The 15,214-nt window shown below is 42.6% G+C and overlaps 1 protein-coding gene across 3 annotated transcripts in view; it reads right to left on the bottom strand.

The window, feature by feature from the left end:
• Nucleotides 1–10,726: 10,726 nt before the first annotated feature.
• LOC309663825 (spermatogenesis-associated protein 31D4-like) overlaps nucleotides 10,727–15,214 on the bottom strand; it is a 210,537-nt gene continuing 206,049 nt past the window's right edge. For all 3 annotated transcript variants that reach the window (XM_082468361.1, XM_082468363.1, XM_082468362.1), the window contains one exon: nucleotides 10,727–15,084. In XM_082468361.1, the coding sequence (XP_082324487.1) occupies nucleotides 10,779–15,084 (4,306 nt within the window). In that variant the 3' untranslated portion in view covers nucleotides 10,727–10,778. The remainder of the gene's footprint in view (nucleotides 15,085–15,214) is intronic.

Raw genomic sequence — 15,214 nt, forward strand, 5'->3', positions numbered from 1 at the left:
CATGAATAATATGACTCTATTTTAATTAATAGAACTTTATGTTCCTTCCTTTTTTCAATTTTAAAGGCTTAAAAATGCTTTCAATTTTTTTCTTCTTTGACAAACTCAAAGAAGGACTTTTGTCTATGAGGTCCACACTTGATATTCTCAGTCAGAAGTCATCAGCCCAAGGAGGGCACAGCATCTGAGGCCACCAGTCACGTCCATGTCCCTCAGATAGGACCCTGTATCCTGGAGCTCAGGCTCCAGCCTCTGCTCAGAGGCTCTCAGAGACTCAGCATTGCTGCTCTGATCAGCCCAGCAAAGGGAAGGCTCTGTCGAGTGATGCCTGACGTGAGAATGTGACTCATGATCAAGCATTGGGGAACTGTTCTCCTGCAGAGATCCCAAACTCTCTAAATAACCCAACCCAGGGCCACAAAGTTACTGCAAAGTTATTGCTTGGGATTTTATCCTGGAATCTCCAAACACTCAGATGGGCCATGGGCTTCAACTGGAAGCCTTAGTCCCCCCCAGAACTACTGGCCCTGCCTGGCCTATGATGTTCTATCCTCTCCTTGAACTTCCTATCTTAGGTGTCTCTCTGACCCAACCAATCTCACTGAGAAATGTGAGCAGGGGAACAAGAAAATAAAGAATCATTCTTGAGAGGCAACTTTTGGTTCCAGCTCCAACATTTAAAGAGCTTGGGAGTCATTACTCCAGTCTTTAGAAGAAGCAAAATCTGAACCAATTGAAAGTCAGTGACTTTTCTCGTAGCATTAGAGAATTAAGGTCACCAGGCAAATCACTCCAAAATCTTCATAGAGGGTGAAATGCAGAGAATCACAGTTGAGGTCAGCTTACCTCAAGCAGAGGCCACTGGAGCCATAAAATTGATAGGAACACTTAAAGGACACTTTGACAAATTGCTAGTGGACGCACGTGGGCTAACATGAGAGCGAGAAACCTCCTAGGGTCATTATCTTAGGGGGGCCTCCACCTATTCATGGGTTTCGCCTATGGGAACCCCACCAGGTTCTCTCGGTGAAGAGCCATGAAAAATTCTGATGTTTCTGGTGGAGGAGTGTGGGAATGGGAAGAAAAGTAACAATTTTGAAAACATTCTGAAATATCCCCTGAATGTTCTCCATAACGGAAGCTTACTCAGCAGAGGAAAAGACTACCAGAGACTTATCCCACATGGGAGAAGGGAAATTATCCAACTCCAGTTCCCTCTAGCCCTCCTATCTCTTCTAAAAAGTGAAAAGAAAGAAAGAAAAGTGTTAGAAACATCTGTGAATAACCCAGGGACACAGACCCACTAAAAGACAGATTTAATCATATCCCCTCCCCCCAGCACCTTACTACCACATCAACAGGGCTCCAGTATGGTAAAAGAGGATCATAGCCGAAAGAGCTGCAAGGCATAGGCTCTATATAAGGAGGAGACTTAGGGAAATCTGAAGACACCAAGGGCGATTAAAACAAGGACACTATAGGAAATTGAAGTCTCTGACATATACAGCTACAGTAAATATTAAACACAACCAACACGTACCCAGATTAACATAAAACTTCACACTAAGGTCTGTTTACTTCAGTTCCTATTACCCAGTACATTATGTCTGGCTTTCAACAAAAAATTACAAGGTATGATAAAAAGGCAAGGAAAAACAGTCTGAATAGATAAAGCAAGCATCAGATCCACATTCAGATATGACACAGATTTTTGAATTGTCATACATGGAATCCAAAATAACCATCGTTTCATGTTAAGGGCTCTAATGGAAAAAGCAGAAACAAGCAAGAACAGATGAGCAATAAGCAGAGAGAGGGAAAGTCTAAGAAAGAATCAAAAGGAAATGTTGGAGACCAAAAACACTATAACAGAAATGAAGAATGCTTTTAATTGGCTCATCTGTAGATTGCCTATGGCCAGGGAAAGAATAAGTGAGTTTGAAAATATGTCAATAGAAACTTTCCAAACTGAAATGCAAAGAGAAAAAGAATTTTAAAAAAAATTTTAACTCAGAATATCCAAGAACTGTGAGACAGTTTCAAAATGTATAATACACATGTAATTGAAATACCAAAAGGAGAAGAAAGAGAGAACAGAGAATAAGAAATATTTGAAGAAATAACAGCCCAGGATTTTCCAAAATTAATGACAGATTAACCATAGATTGTGGGAGCTCAGAGAACACCAAGCAGTATAAATACAAAGAAAGTCTATACCTGAACATATTTTATTAAAACTGTAGGAAACTGAAAGATAAAATCTTGAAAGAATACAGAAGAAAGTAATATCCTACCTCCAAAGGAACAAGGATAAGAATTATGGGCTTATCATAAACCATGCAAGCAAGAAGAGAATTGAGTGAAATATTTAAAGTGTTGCAAGAAAAAAAAATCACCCTAGAACATTGTGTCTAGTGAAATTATCCTTCAAAAGTGAAGGAGAAATAAAAACTTTCTCAAACAAAAACTGAGATACTCATCAGCAGCAGATTTGCCCTGGAATAAATGTTAAAAGAAGTTCTTCAAGGAGAAGGAAAATGACAACTCAGATCTACATAAAGGAAGGGAAAAGAAGGAATAAATGAAGGTAAAACAAAACTTTTATTTTTCTTATTCTCAGTTGACCTAATAATACTAATGATAGTGTATTGGGTGATTATAGTATATGGATAAGTGAAATAAATGACATCAGTGTTACAAGGGACAGGAGGGAGGAATTGGGAACTCTGTTATAATGGAACCTGCACTACCTATAAAGTGGTATAATGTTATATATACAAGTGGCCTTAGATTAGTTGTAAATGTATATTAAAAATTCATGGGCAACCATGAAAATATTTTTTAAAGAATACTTGACATGCTAAGAGAAGAGAGAAATGGAATCATATAAAGTGCTTGTTTAAAATCAGAAAAGGCAGAAAAAGAGAGGAAGAAAAAAAGAATACACATAATAAATACTAAACAGTTACAGATATGATAGATATTAATCCAACTATATTAAAAAATCGCTAAATGTAAGTGGTGTAAATTCACCAATTAAAAGACAGACTGTCAGTGGATAAAACAAGATCCAATTATATGTTGTCTACAAAACACTCACTTTAAATATAAAGACACAGATGATTAAAAGTAAAGGGAAAGAGAAAACTGTACTATGTTAACACTGATGAAAGAAAGCAGGAGGAACTGTATTAATTTCAGACAAAGCAGACTTCAGAACAAGGAAAGTTATGAGGGATAAAGAGGGGCAGTACATAACAACAAAGGGGTCAACTCTCCAAGAAGACACAACAATCCTTAACATGTACACAATCTAACAGCAGACTGTCAAAATATGTGAGGCAAAAACTGGTCCAACTGCAAGGAGAATTAGGTGAATCCACTGTTATTTTTGGAGACTTCAACACCCCTCTATCAGAAATGGACAGATTCAGCCGGCAGAAAATCAGTAAGGATATAGTTGACCTAAACAGCACCATCAATCAACTTGATCTAATGGACATTTATAGAATACTTCATTCAACAACAGAATACGCATTCTTCTCAAGCACACATGGAACATTGACCAAAATAAACCACATTCTGGGCCACAAAACACACCTTAACAAATATAAAATAGAAATCATACAAAGTATATTTTCAGACCATAATGGACTTAAACTAGAAATCAATTACAGAAAAATAGCTGGAAATGCCAAAATGTTTGGAGAGTAAACAACATGCTACTAAAACATGGGTCAAGGAAGAAATATCAAGAGAAAAAATATTTTAAACTAAATGAAAATTAAAATACAACTTGTCAAAATTTGTGAGTTGCAGAAAAAGCAGTACTTAGAGGGAAACTGATAGCATTGAATGCATCTATTTGAAAAGATTTAATATCTTTGAAGGACTCTGGTTTGCTGACCTGATCAATTTCTCCCTGTGTCCAAAATATTGGGAAACATGAATTCCTCCTTAGGTAGCACAGTGACAGAAGAAGGAGCCCCACCCAACACACAAAGACAAGGATGGGAAAACCTAGGAAGTTGAGCTGGAGCTCAGCCATGGTGCAGTAAGGCTCCTCAGACAACGAAGATGGTCCAGATCATCAGAAGTGCATTGCTGCCTCAGGCATCTGGGCATTGAAAGTGCACATTCTAGACTAGAGTTCTAGGCCCACATCACAGAGGTTAAGCGTAAACACCAAAGGTTCTTGAGGGTGGGGGAGGGGACAACACAAGAGAAATAAACCCACAATCGTTCCCCCACCATCCAACCCAGCAGATCTATCCACCCCTCCAGGGCCCTTTAGATACCTCTAACCCACCTTCCAACCCACACATTTACATACCATATATTTACCTTGGTGAAAATTTCTGTTTATTCCACACGTTACCCAGATTATTACCTGAGACCCTTTTACTGCTTGGTGATCTACCTTTGGACTCCACATAATATTTAAAACTCTGCTATGCCAAGGGATTTTTACCTCCAAGCCTTCAGCTACAGCTTCCCCTCATATATAATGTGTTCTCACCTGTATGAAGCCAGAAATATACTCACCCCCCCCCATATCTCCTCAAAAGAATTCACATTCACCAGAAAGTGTGAGTGTGCAGAGTAGCCTGTACCAGTGAACAGGAAGCATGACAAAAAGGGAAACAAGGGCATGGCACACCCATGAACCTATGGCAAACAACTTAAAAACCTGTAGTAATTCTTTTTTTCCTAAAATCCCTCTTAGGCTATTTAGCCCCCTAAGGTTCTCAAATCTAGCCCCCTCCACCCATACAGTGTCTCATCCTGCTGCTTGCTCCCTCTTCTGACAAATCCCTTCTCAAAACATTTAAATTTTTTTCTTTATTTTACAGAACACAACCCGAAGGACCAAACACACCCTGATTTAAGGAGTGGGCTTCTCTTTAACATAACTTCTAATGAGCACAATATTTAGCAATATGTTTTAGTTCTTTTGACCCACACTCATGGTTACTTCTTCTATGAAAAGTTTTATGATTTTTTTCCCCCATCTACTTTCTTACTTTCCACCAAAATTCCTGTTGGCATCTCCATACCTTTTTAAACAATGATGTCATTTTTGTTGATGTGTATATGTATTTATTTCATCTCCCCGTGCTAGTCATTTAATAGTTGCAGCCCTTATACCTTCATTATTTAGATTATAAACTGCTGAAATTAAGCCGTGTCATTTCCTTACTTTGCTTGCCTGTGTTCCCTCGTTGAGTCTGATGAATCAGTCTTGACCCCAGATACCTAATTCTCTCCCTCCCCTATGAGGACGATACTAGTAATGACAGCTCCTTTCTTTACCTGTCTCCTCCTGCAACCACAGCTCCACTGTTGTCTCTACCCAAAAGGAGGGTACATTTCAAGCCCACTCCATCTCACATACGCTCCTCCCCTGACTACAGGAGGTGTATCTGTTCAGAAAAATCCCTCCACATATCTTTGTATCTCTGGTATTGTTTTTTTTATAGAAAGTCTGGTCCTGACTGTCCCCGAGGTCCCTAGGATTCACAACTGTAAAAACATCCTCTAAAGTTTGAGCAATATAAGCTCCACCAAAAGAATTTCCAGGAGAGAAGGGGTCAGAAAAATGACACATAAAATATATTCTTCAAAAAGTGGCCTCGTCATAAAAAAGAAAGACCGAGAAACACTGATCCAGATTAAAGGAGACTAAAAGCACACGACAACTAAATGCAGTCTGTGATTCTGAATCCTGTAATGGAGGTTTTGAAAAAAAGCCACAAAGGACATTACTCAATAAATTGACAAAAATGGAATATGAATGGGAGATTAGTTAAAAGTTTTATGTCATTGTTAAATTTACTGGAGGGGATAAATAACTGTACTGCATGTAAGAGAATCTTCTTTTTCTTAAATACACAATGAAATATTCAAGGAGAAGGTGCATGATGCATGAAACGTATTTTCAAATATTCAGAAATGTATGCATATTTTTCATATATGTGTGTGTGTGCGTATTCACATATATAGAGAAAGGGGAGGCAGGGAGGGAAGGAGACAGAAACAGAGACAGAGAGAGGAGAGAGATCTCAAATGGGTCAAAATGTTAGTAGGTAAGTCTGGATAAAGGGTACATGGTTTTACCATCCATGCAACTTTTCCACAAGTTTAGTTATTTTCAAATAAATACATTTTTAAAATAGACCATTGCCTGCTGTCCTGGATTTTACCTAAACTTTGAGATTTCTGCCTTTGATTCTTGCAGCTACCACCATCACCATACCCAAACCCCAGAAATGTGTAATGCCAGCTTTAAAAGTTCTCTCACGTTCTGTCCCAGGCAAGAAATCTGGGATCCTCTGCACATTTCAACAGGATTTTACAAAATGCTGAAGAAGAGCACCACCCCCTCCCCACCAACAAATTTTTTTCAATTAAACACAATACAAAAAAAAAAAAAAAGAAGGAAAAAAATCAACATGTTTACAGCATGGAACCCCTAATTTTTCTTATCTGGTGCCACCAGGTCATCCGTCTTCTGGCGTTTTGTGGTGTGAATTGGTTTGCCAGCACTTCGTCTGCTCTGCTCGCCAGTTACCATTCTTCCACCAGATTTTTGTCTTCCAAAAATGTGTTGACATCTTTTGTCGTATCCTCTCTCCTTCTAGTCATCCTTAAGCACTTATTCTTCTTAAATCCTTTGTTTGAATAGTTTTATTGAAATATAGTTCACATACCATACAATTTACTCATTTAAAGTGTGTAATTCCATGATTTTTAGTGTACTCACAGACATGTGCATCACCACAATTTTAAAAACATTTTCATGACTTCAGAACGAACCCCGTAACCTTTAGCTATTACCCGCCACCCTTCCTCTCCCAGCTCTAAGCAACCATTAATCTACTTTCTGTCCTCTCTTGGTTTCCCTATTCTGAACATTTCACATGAATGGAATCATATGTAGTTATTTGTGACTGGCTTCTTTCACTTAGCATAATGTTTTCAAGGTTCAGCCATGTTGTAGCATGTATCAGTGCTTTTTAATGCCAAAAATATTACACTGCATGGATATACCATATTTTATTTACCCATTCATCAGTTGATGGACATTTGGGTTGTTTCTGCCTTTTAACTCTTATGAATAATACTGCTATGAACATTTGTTTATAAGTTTTTGTGTGGACATATGTTTTCATTTCTCTTGAGTATATACCTAGAAGTGGAGTTGCTGGGTCACATAGTAATTCTATGTTTAACATTTTGAAGCGCTGACAGACTGTTTTCCAAAACAGCTGCACCATTTTTCATTCCCACAAGCAGTGTATCAGGGTTCCAGTTTCTCCGCATTCTCACCAACACTTGTTTTAATATGACTTTTTGTTTCTAGTCATTCTTGTGTGTGTGAAGTGTTATATCATAGTGGCTTTGGTTTTCATTTTCCTGATGGCTAGAGATGTTGAACCTCTTTTCACCTACTCTTACTTTTTTTTTTCATCTACTCTTGCTTTTAATGGCATTTGGGGAAAGAGAGAAGATAAACAAGTGTGTTTTATCTACTGTGTTTAACTCGAGACACAATAGCTCGTTTTAACTGTGTGACAGGAAAAATATTTTCTTGTAAATATTTGAAAACACATATAGTGATGTCAAGTCTTTATCAACATGCACAGTTTACTACTTCTATTCTTTCTGCATGTTATAGTTACTGTGTGATTAAGGGAAAGCAATATTGTGCACTGAATTTGATCTGTAAGATTACTTCTTGTATGGGGTTGAGGGAGGAATTCATTCAAATGACTCCTTAGGGTTGACTAAAAGGCAGAGCAGAACTGATTGCCAGAGCCTCTAAAGCACAACGCTTTTTTGTCACCAATGCTGTGTACATCTGTTGTGAATAACTGTGTACCACAGGTGATAAATATCAAAGAAATGTGAGAGCTTTGACATGGGCACATAGCATATGTCTTAAGAGATAGATGACACGATGTTTAAATGGGCTTTTACACTTTAATCATAGTGTAAAAGATGGGATGTATCACACATGCCAAATGATAACTGTGAAAGCTCGGTGAGGGGTGTATGGGAGGTTACATTGTTCTGTCTGCTTTCGTGCATGTTTAAACATTTTTGTACTAAAAAGCTTTAAAAATAAAAGATGTAGAGTGACTCATAAGGAGAGGGAGGGAGCAAAAGGATACCTGGCCAGGGTGATCAGTCCATCAAGACTAGAGTTTAGCTATCTCTCAATAAGGAAATTTCAGGAAGTGTAATTCCTTTGAGGTCGGGAAAGAAACTTCTTTCCATATAACAGGAAGGAAGAAGGAAAGGAGGAATGGGAAAGTTTTGTTGTGTGGTTTTTTTTAAGGATTTTGATGAAAATTTCCCATCTCATGACTTCTAGTTCCTCTGTGAATGGTGGTTTGGCACATCTGCTGAGCAAGTGGAGATGGCCTAAATTTGAGAAAAGTGAAGGAGATGTGAAATAGATTTGAGTAGCACTGGAGAGAAAATGGACTAAGGAAACAGTGACCTAAGTTCCATTTGTTTTGTTCACATGTTAGTAAGAATGAAATAAGAATTTGTGGAATGGTTGCATTATTTCCAGGTAGTATGAGGGCTGAATTTATCATGGCATCAGTAGACTTGATTGTGAGATTTAATCCAATAGTCATCATCTACTTATGGGAAGGTATTTCTGGAAAAGGCAGAGACAGGGAATTTTGCCAGACAGGAAGGATTAAAGGTGATTGGATGGGGCCTATTTGTAGTGGAGCTTTTTAAATGTTGCTTACCTGATAGACCATCAAGCCTACCTTGGAGAGAGAGAAAAAGAAGACAAGAGCTTGGTGGATAGAGGAAGAGTAAGTGGAAAAACGACCTAAAGTTGAAAAATTAACAAGTAGTATATAAGCTGGAAGGATGGAGGATAAGGCCAAAGGGTAGAATGTCAAACTGTATTATTCCAGATGGCAGAAGTGTTCCTGGTAATAAGCTCTACAGTGTGGCAGTGACTGCACTGGAAGGGAAGTAAAAATGAGATGATGTAGGAACAGGGAAGCTGGGTTATTGACAGGTCTATTCACATGGAAGTTAGAGCCCTCCACCACTCCTCACCTCTTCATGTTCCCCACCCTGGGCCCCCTCCCACCTTTTGTCCCTCTCCCGGGAGCTCCATGGAATCTGCCTTCTCTCTGTGACCATAAGCTTCAGATATTGTAGGATCAATGTCATAACTCTGGATACGAAAATAAAAGTAGTGAGAGAAGGCTGTAGTGGACATCTATTTTTGTTTTTTTTGTTTTAACACCCAGTATCCGTAAGTCTTTCTGGAAAAACTACCTCAAGTGCTCTCTAGGATACTCACCCCATTTTTGAGTCCCAGTCCGTACAAGTAGAGTTGCCTTCCCTCTAGACCTCATTGTAAGGGTGGGTATGTGTGCAGCCTTGGCCAAAAAAAGGAGGTCCATGGTAAGCCCCCAAATGTCTGATACCCCAGTGCATAGTCTAGGACTCACCTCTGGTTCATGAGCTGCAGGTATTCTGGGGGAGGGGTACCATGGCTCCACCAAGGCTATTAATCTCAGTGGTGGCACCTTCATCTTGATTGGTGAACTGTACACACTAAGGGCGATATCTTGTATATTCCCATCAAGCACAGATGGAAGGAAAGCACCATGATCACCTTCCCCAAAGAGGGGGATGCCATCTTGATGACATCCTTGGATATACTGTTTTAGTACTCAAAGACACCCCCATGCCTTTTTGATATAAGGCATCAGTGTGCTGTGCAGTTCTCTGGTCAGCCTCGAGGACATGGTGCTTGGATCAGATTGAGGAATGGGGGAGCAGGACAGGGTCAGAATATGGGAATGATGAGGCATGAACTTTGTTCACCCAGTAAGGACATTCTTTCCCTTCACTTTTTCTTACTTTCCCACCCACTTTAAGACATCTTTTGCTTACTCTCAGCTGTATTTTACCCTGGGAGGTAGGTGGCTGCCTGGTCAACATTCCTACCACTGACAGCTGAGTGGTGCTTTTCCTCTGCAAAAAAAAAAAGTCATCAACTGAGCAGCCTGAAAAAATACCCAGGGAGGGGAACCACTTCCCCAGGGTGCCTTCCTAGTAAGGAAACCTCCATGTCAAGTTTAAAGTATGCTCTTCCGATACATTAACATGACCCACATGACAGATTCTTAAGCAGTTGCTGTGCTGTTCCTGGACCCTACGGCAACTAGCCCAGGGTCCAGTAGAGCAACACCTCCGCCCAAATAGTGCCATTCAGGGTTCAGCCCCCCGTAGGAGCTTCTGGTCACTGAGTTCTAAATAATGATTAAGCTGTTGTTTCTTCTTCAGCATTATTTTCAGAAAGTATACCTGTCCTTAACCCTCCTCAAGTATAAAAGACCTATCTTCCCTACTTCTCTAAAGGATATAAAACGTTCAGTGAGGGGGGAGGTGTGGGCTGCTATACATTTTCATTAAGCCTCGCAAGTCAAGCTAAGCTAAGCGGCAGAAGACAAAGCCCATCTCCTCAAATTTCATCAGGGAGGAAATGGGCTTTGGGGCGGTGGGGGGGGCAGGGGTGGAGGGGGCACGATATCTATTTCTCAGCAAGAACTCCAGAGGACTGGTCACCTTTTAGCCAAAGCCAAAGGAAGCAATCAGTAAGAGCTGAACTATCTCCTTCCTTTCGCTTACACGTGAGCCCTGAGTTACCCAAAACCCAGAACACAGAAAAGATACACTATTATTAGATAAATATTTATTGGGGAGAATCAATAATCTCCACAAGGAAGGAATTATTTCTGGATGGGAAGTCTTCCTCCCTGGAAATTCTGGAGAAGTCTTTTCTGTCTAAACAGTAGAGACAGATGTCTGAACACAGTGCCTTCAGCAGTGCTGAGCGCAGCCAGGGGTGCTTGGCCAGCTTGACACCTGCGGGTGGGGCTTGGATGGGCCACAGGCTCCCTGTGGGACACTGCTGGGGGATGTCTGTGACACAGTCGCTGGTCCTTGAATGCCACAACTTTCTGGGGCTGTCTCTTCTTATCTCTGACCTGTCTTGTACTTGGAGGATAACCCTGGCCAGCAAAGATAGCTTCTTGATGGCAGGACTTGGTGTTTGTCACTTTACAGGAGGGAGCCCTGTAGTTGAAAGGATGCCCCTGGACAGGCTCTTTCCGGACCTGCACTTCCACCTTTCGCTGAGTTTTCCTAAACTGCACTGGGAAAGGAAGGGTCTCTGGAGAGCAGGTGACATCAATTGCATGCTGACTCCCCAGTTTCTCCTCTAGGAACTTCCTGATGTCTGTCACAATTTTCTGAGCTTCAGTTGTCCCAGTAAAGGCAGCTCTACTTTTAACTAGGCCTCTGTTCTGCACAGTTGATATGGGGCTGCTCTTTTCCTGGGCATCTTCTTGCCTTTTGTATTTTATCCCAGAATAAAGCCATTGCAAGAAGTGCTTCATTCTTTTTCTGATATGGCCTTCAGGAAGAGGCTGTCCCTTCTGTGATAGGGTCTGGGAAGACTTGCTCGCAAGTGTCTCCTCTAGTACCATGTCCTGAGTAGGGAAACTCTTCCTCCTAAGTTTGGATGTCCCCAGCCCTGTATCCCCTCCACCAAGCTCTTCTGCCTTGGGCCCCAGAGGGCTCACTCTCTTTGCAGTTGGTGGGAAATTCTTATCCTGGCACCTCCTTAAGGCATGCTTAGGTTCCTGCTGCTGCTCCGTCCTGATTCCTCTGTCCTCCAAATGGACACGCAGCACCTGGGAAGCTCCCATGTCCCCACCTGAGACAGCCTGGGCATGAGTCAGTGAGGCCTCGCAAGTCAAGTTATCTGAAGTGAGGGATGTGTCAGTGGGTTGGCCTTGAGCCTGGCTATGCTCCCTGTTCTCCAGTTTAAAGTTTAACTCACTGAACAGTTGTTCTTTAAGGTCTAATGATTTAGGATCTTGGGGAACTGGTAATTTGGGTGGGGGGCTTTCAGTGGTCACGGTAGTTTCTACTTTATTCTCATTCACATTTATCATTTGGGAGCTCCGTGGCTTGCTAGTTGTCAACACGTCACTAGTTTTTAATTGAAGAGTATCAAGCTCCTCAGCTGTGAATACCTCCCTAGACAATTTGGGCATGGAAACAGGTTCTGACTTCTCCACCTTTTTGCCCTGTTGCATTTCTCCTTTATCACTGGAACTCACACTCTTATGCTTCGGCTCATATCTGGCCCCAGCTTGCTTTGCAAGCAGCTTTTGGGGATATCTGTTGGCTAGTTGAGTCTGTCTATGACTTGCTTGCCCTGTGATGCAGAGTGAGTCAGGCAGACGAGTCTGTCTGGCATCCTTAATTCTCTGAACATCCTCTGCCAGCCCACGGTTGACACCAGAGCGTGATTGTCTCAGGACCCTCTGTCCTCCTTTGCCCACAGGTGAGATGGCAGGGAGAGAACGATCCAGGACAGGGGCTGAATTTGTTGCTCCCACTTTGTCTCCATGGAGAGATTTAGAGCTTCCTCTAAAGGACTTGAAGCTCCCAGATTTGGAGTCTGCCTCCGAAATCACATTGGTTGAGGAGGGCAAGTTGGCATGAGACAAGGACTGGGATGAGGCATCTTTCAATTTAAAGATCTGTATGGATTCAAGGACCTTGGCGGGAAGGGCCCACAACATCCTCATACGAAACCTTTTAATATGGGCTTCCAGCATCTGTTGTGCACTGGAATCAACAAAAGTCAGGTCCTGGAAGGTATTCAGGGAGTAGGCCTCACCCACTGATGATGGCAAACTTCTCTGTTTTGTTTGGGTGTGGGATTTCACAGAAGGAAGCAATGTTTGCTTCATAGCATGCCATGAACTATGCACAGTCCCAGGGAGCCGACCCTCATTTATTTCCTCAAACTTCTTGCTCAAATGTACTTTTAGGACATTTTCAAGTTGTCTCTGACCTAGACTCTCTGCTGACACCCTTGAATTTTTCTCTGAGAGACTCACCATCTGACTGTTTAGGTCTTTCTCAGAGTCATACCCCAGATCCTTACCTGAAGAGCTCTTTGGGTCATTCAACAGGTGATCTTTTGGGCCATTGTCTAGGCTGTGTCCCAGATCCTTCCCCACATCTTCCTCTAGCTGGAACATTTCTGAGCTCCTCTCATGGAAGCTTCCAGTTTGGCTCAATCCAACATTTACATTTTTGCTACTCTGACTCTTAAACACAGAGATCAGTGAGACTTCATTATTGCTCTCCGACTCAGATGCCTCTGAAAAACTATTTGGAGGCAACATCAGTGACACAGACTCGTAGATTCTGCGGGGCAGGCCCCACCGGTGTTGGATGAGCCTCTTTCGAAGGTGATGCTCTAGTTTCTTCCGAAGTTCATCACTGAGAGGAAACTCCCCAGGAAGGATGGAGATTGAAACATGGGCCTGGGGGGCCCGGTGGCGAGGAGTCTTAGGAGCTGATGGACAGAAGTCTTCCTGAGATCTTTGGACCACAGAGGGTAAACCCCACAAATTTTCCTGTTGTTTCTGCAAGATGTTCCATTCCAGCCGTTGAATTTCAGATGAGGAGAGAGACTCTGACTCATCCTGAGGTCTGTGGAAATGTACTCCACAGATCCTAATCTGGGGTAGAGGATCAGACGGTATGACAGGGAGTGGGGATTGAGGGTCGGCCTGGGACTGGACCTGAGTGAGAGGTAGGGGCTGAGATTGAGGCAGGGTTTGAGGCAAGGGTTCAGGCTGAATCTCAGGCAAGGACAGAGGTAGGGGATCGGGAAGCACTGGTGATTCTTGGCCTGTGGAGGCATTCGAGTTTCTATTGAAAATAAAGATTGAGGAACTGTCAGCCAAGACAGGAACAGCAGAGGGCAAGGACTCGCTGTGCAGAGATGGGAGACCCCAGAAGAACTGGATAGGTTTTTGCTGTAAATGGTCCTCCAGGGTCTTAGGATATGGGGGCTGCTGATGCACATGCAGCTCCTTTGGTTTGTCTTTGCTGCTCCAGAAGGGAAGGCAGACTGCTGAGTCACGCTTATCAGCAATTGACTCTAACATTTTCTGTGAAGAATTTTGTTGGTAGTCTGGCCTAACTTGTTCTGGAAAAGAATCTTTTTTATTTTCCTTTTCCTTCCACATCAGGAAATCGCTCCTCTTTTGGACTTGTCTCTCCAGGAGTGCCAGGACATCAGGGCTGAGAAATGAGAGGTTACCAGGCTCTACAAGGTTGGCTGCAGGGTCTCCCCCAAAAGAGGCCTCTGAAGAATGGAGGGCAAGAAACTCTTGATTGAAATCACATTGTGCCAACGTGGAAGGGAACAAGCCTTTGGCATGAGCTTGCCACCAGGAGAAGTCTGAAATTGACAAGCTTGAATGATCAGTGCCTCTGAGTGCTGGGACATAAGTGGACAACACACCAGGGCTTTCTGGAAGTGAGTTCTCAGGAACAGGCTTCAATAAGATGGCAATTGATTTAGACTGAGTGACAGTTAAAGTGCAGTCTGGCTGTGGTGAAACAGACAGAGTTGGTGGTGCATGATGACAAGCAGAAGAATCGGGGTGATTCACTGCCTGGGACAAATCTGATAAGGGATTGATATCTTGGGAAAGGGTGGGGTCAAGAGAGAAAATGGTATCCGGAGACAAAGTGGCCTCTCGTGGGGGAACAGGATCTGCTGTCTGAGTGTCATGTGGTAGGAGAGGGGGAAAGGCAAGGGGTTGGGGTGGGGAATAGTCCACTGGGGATTCAGAATTCAAGGAAGGAAAAGGCTCTGGTGCCAGAGAGTGACCCAGTGGTGAGGGTGAAAAAAAGTCAACTAAGGGAGTCACTGGGTTAGGGGAGAGAACGGAGGGGGGCAGTGGGGAAGGCTCAAGCAGAGAGGCTGCTGTTATGTCTCTTGGAGGGACTGTTGAGAAGGCAGGGGACAGAGTAAACGATGACTCAGTCACAGGAGCTGTGGAAGCCAACGGGGACACAGAGGAAGTAGAATCTTCCAGGGCCTCCGGGAATAGCATCCGATTGACCTCAGCAGTTGCCTTATTACACACCTCGCAGAAGGGGTCTGGACATAAGAGTTGACGAAAGCGGGTGGTGTCATCATGCCGGCCCAGGGGGCTGCAGAAGACAGGAAGTACAAAGATGCAACCAGGACCAGAACAAGGAAAGGGGGACCTGCTGGCCTGGCGGGGGGGGGGGGTCATTTGAAGCCTGCTGCCCCTTCACATTGCTCTACATCCATGAGTTC

The sequence above is a fragment of the Balaenoptera physalus genome (genome assembly GCF_965194825.1).
Source record: "Balaenoptera physalus genome assembly, chromosome: 7".
NCBI lineage: Eukaryota > Metazoa > Chordata > Mammalia > Artiodactyla > Balaenopteridae > Balaenoptera > Balaenoptera physalus.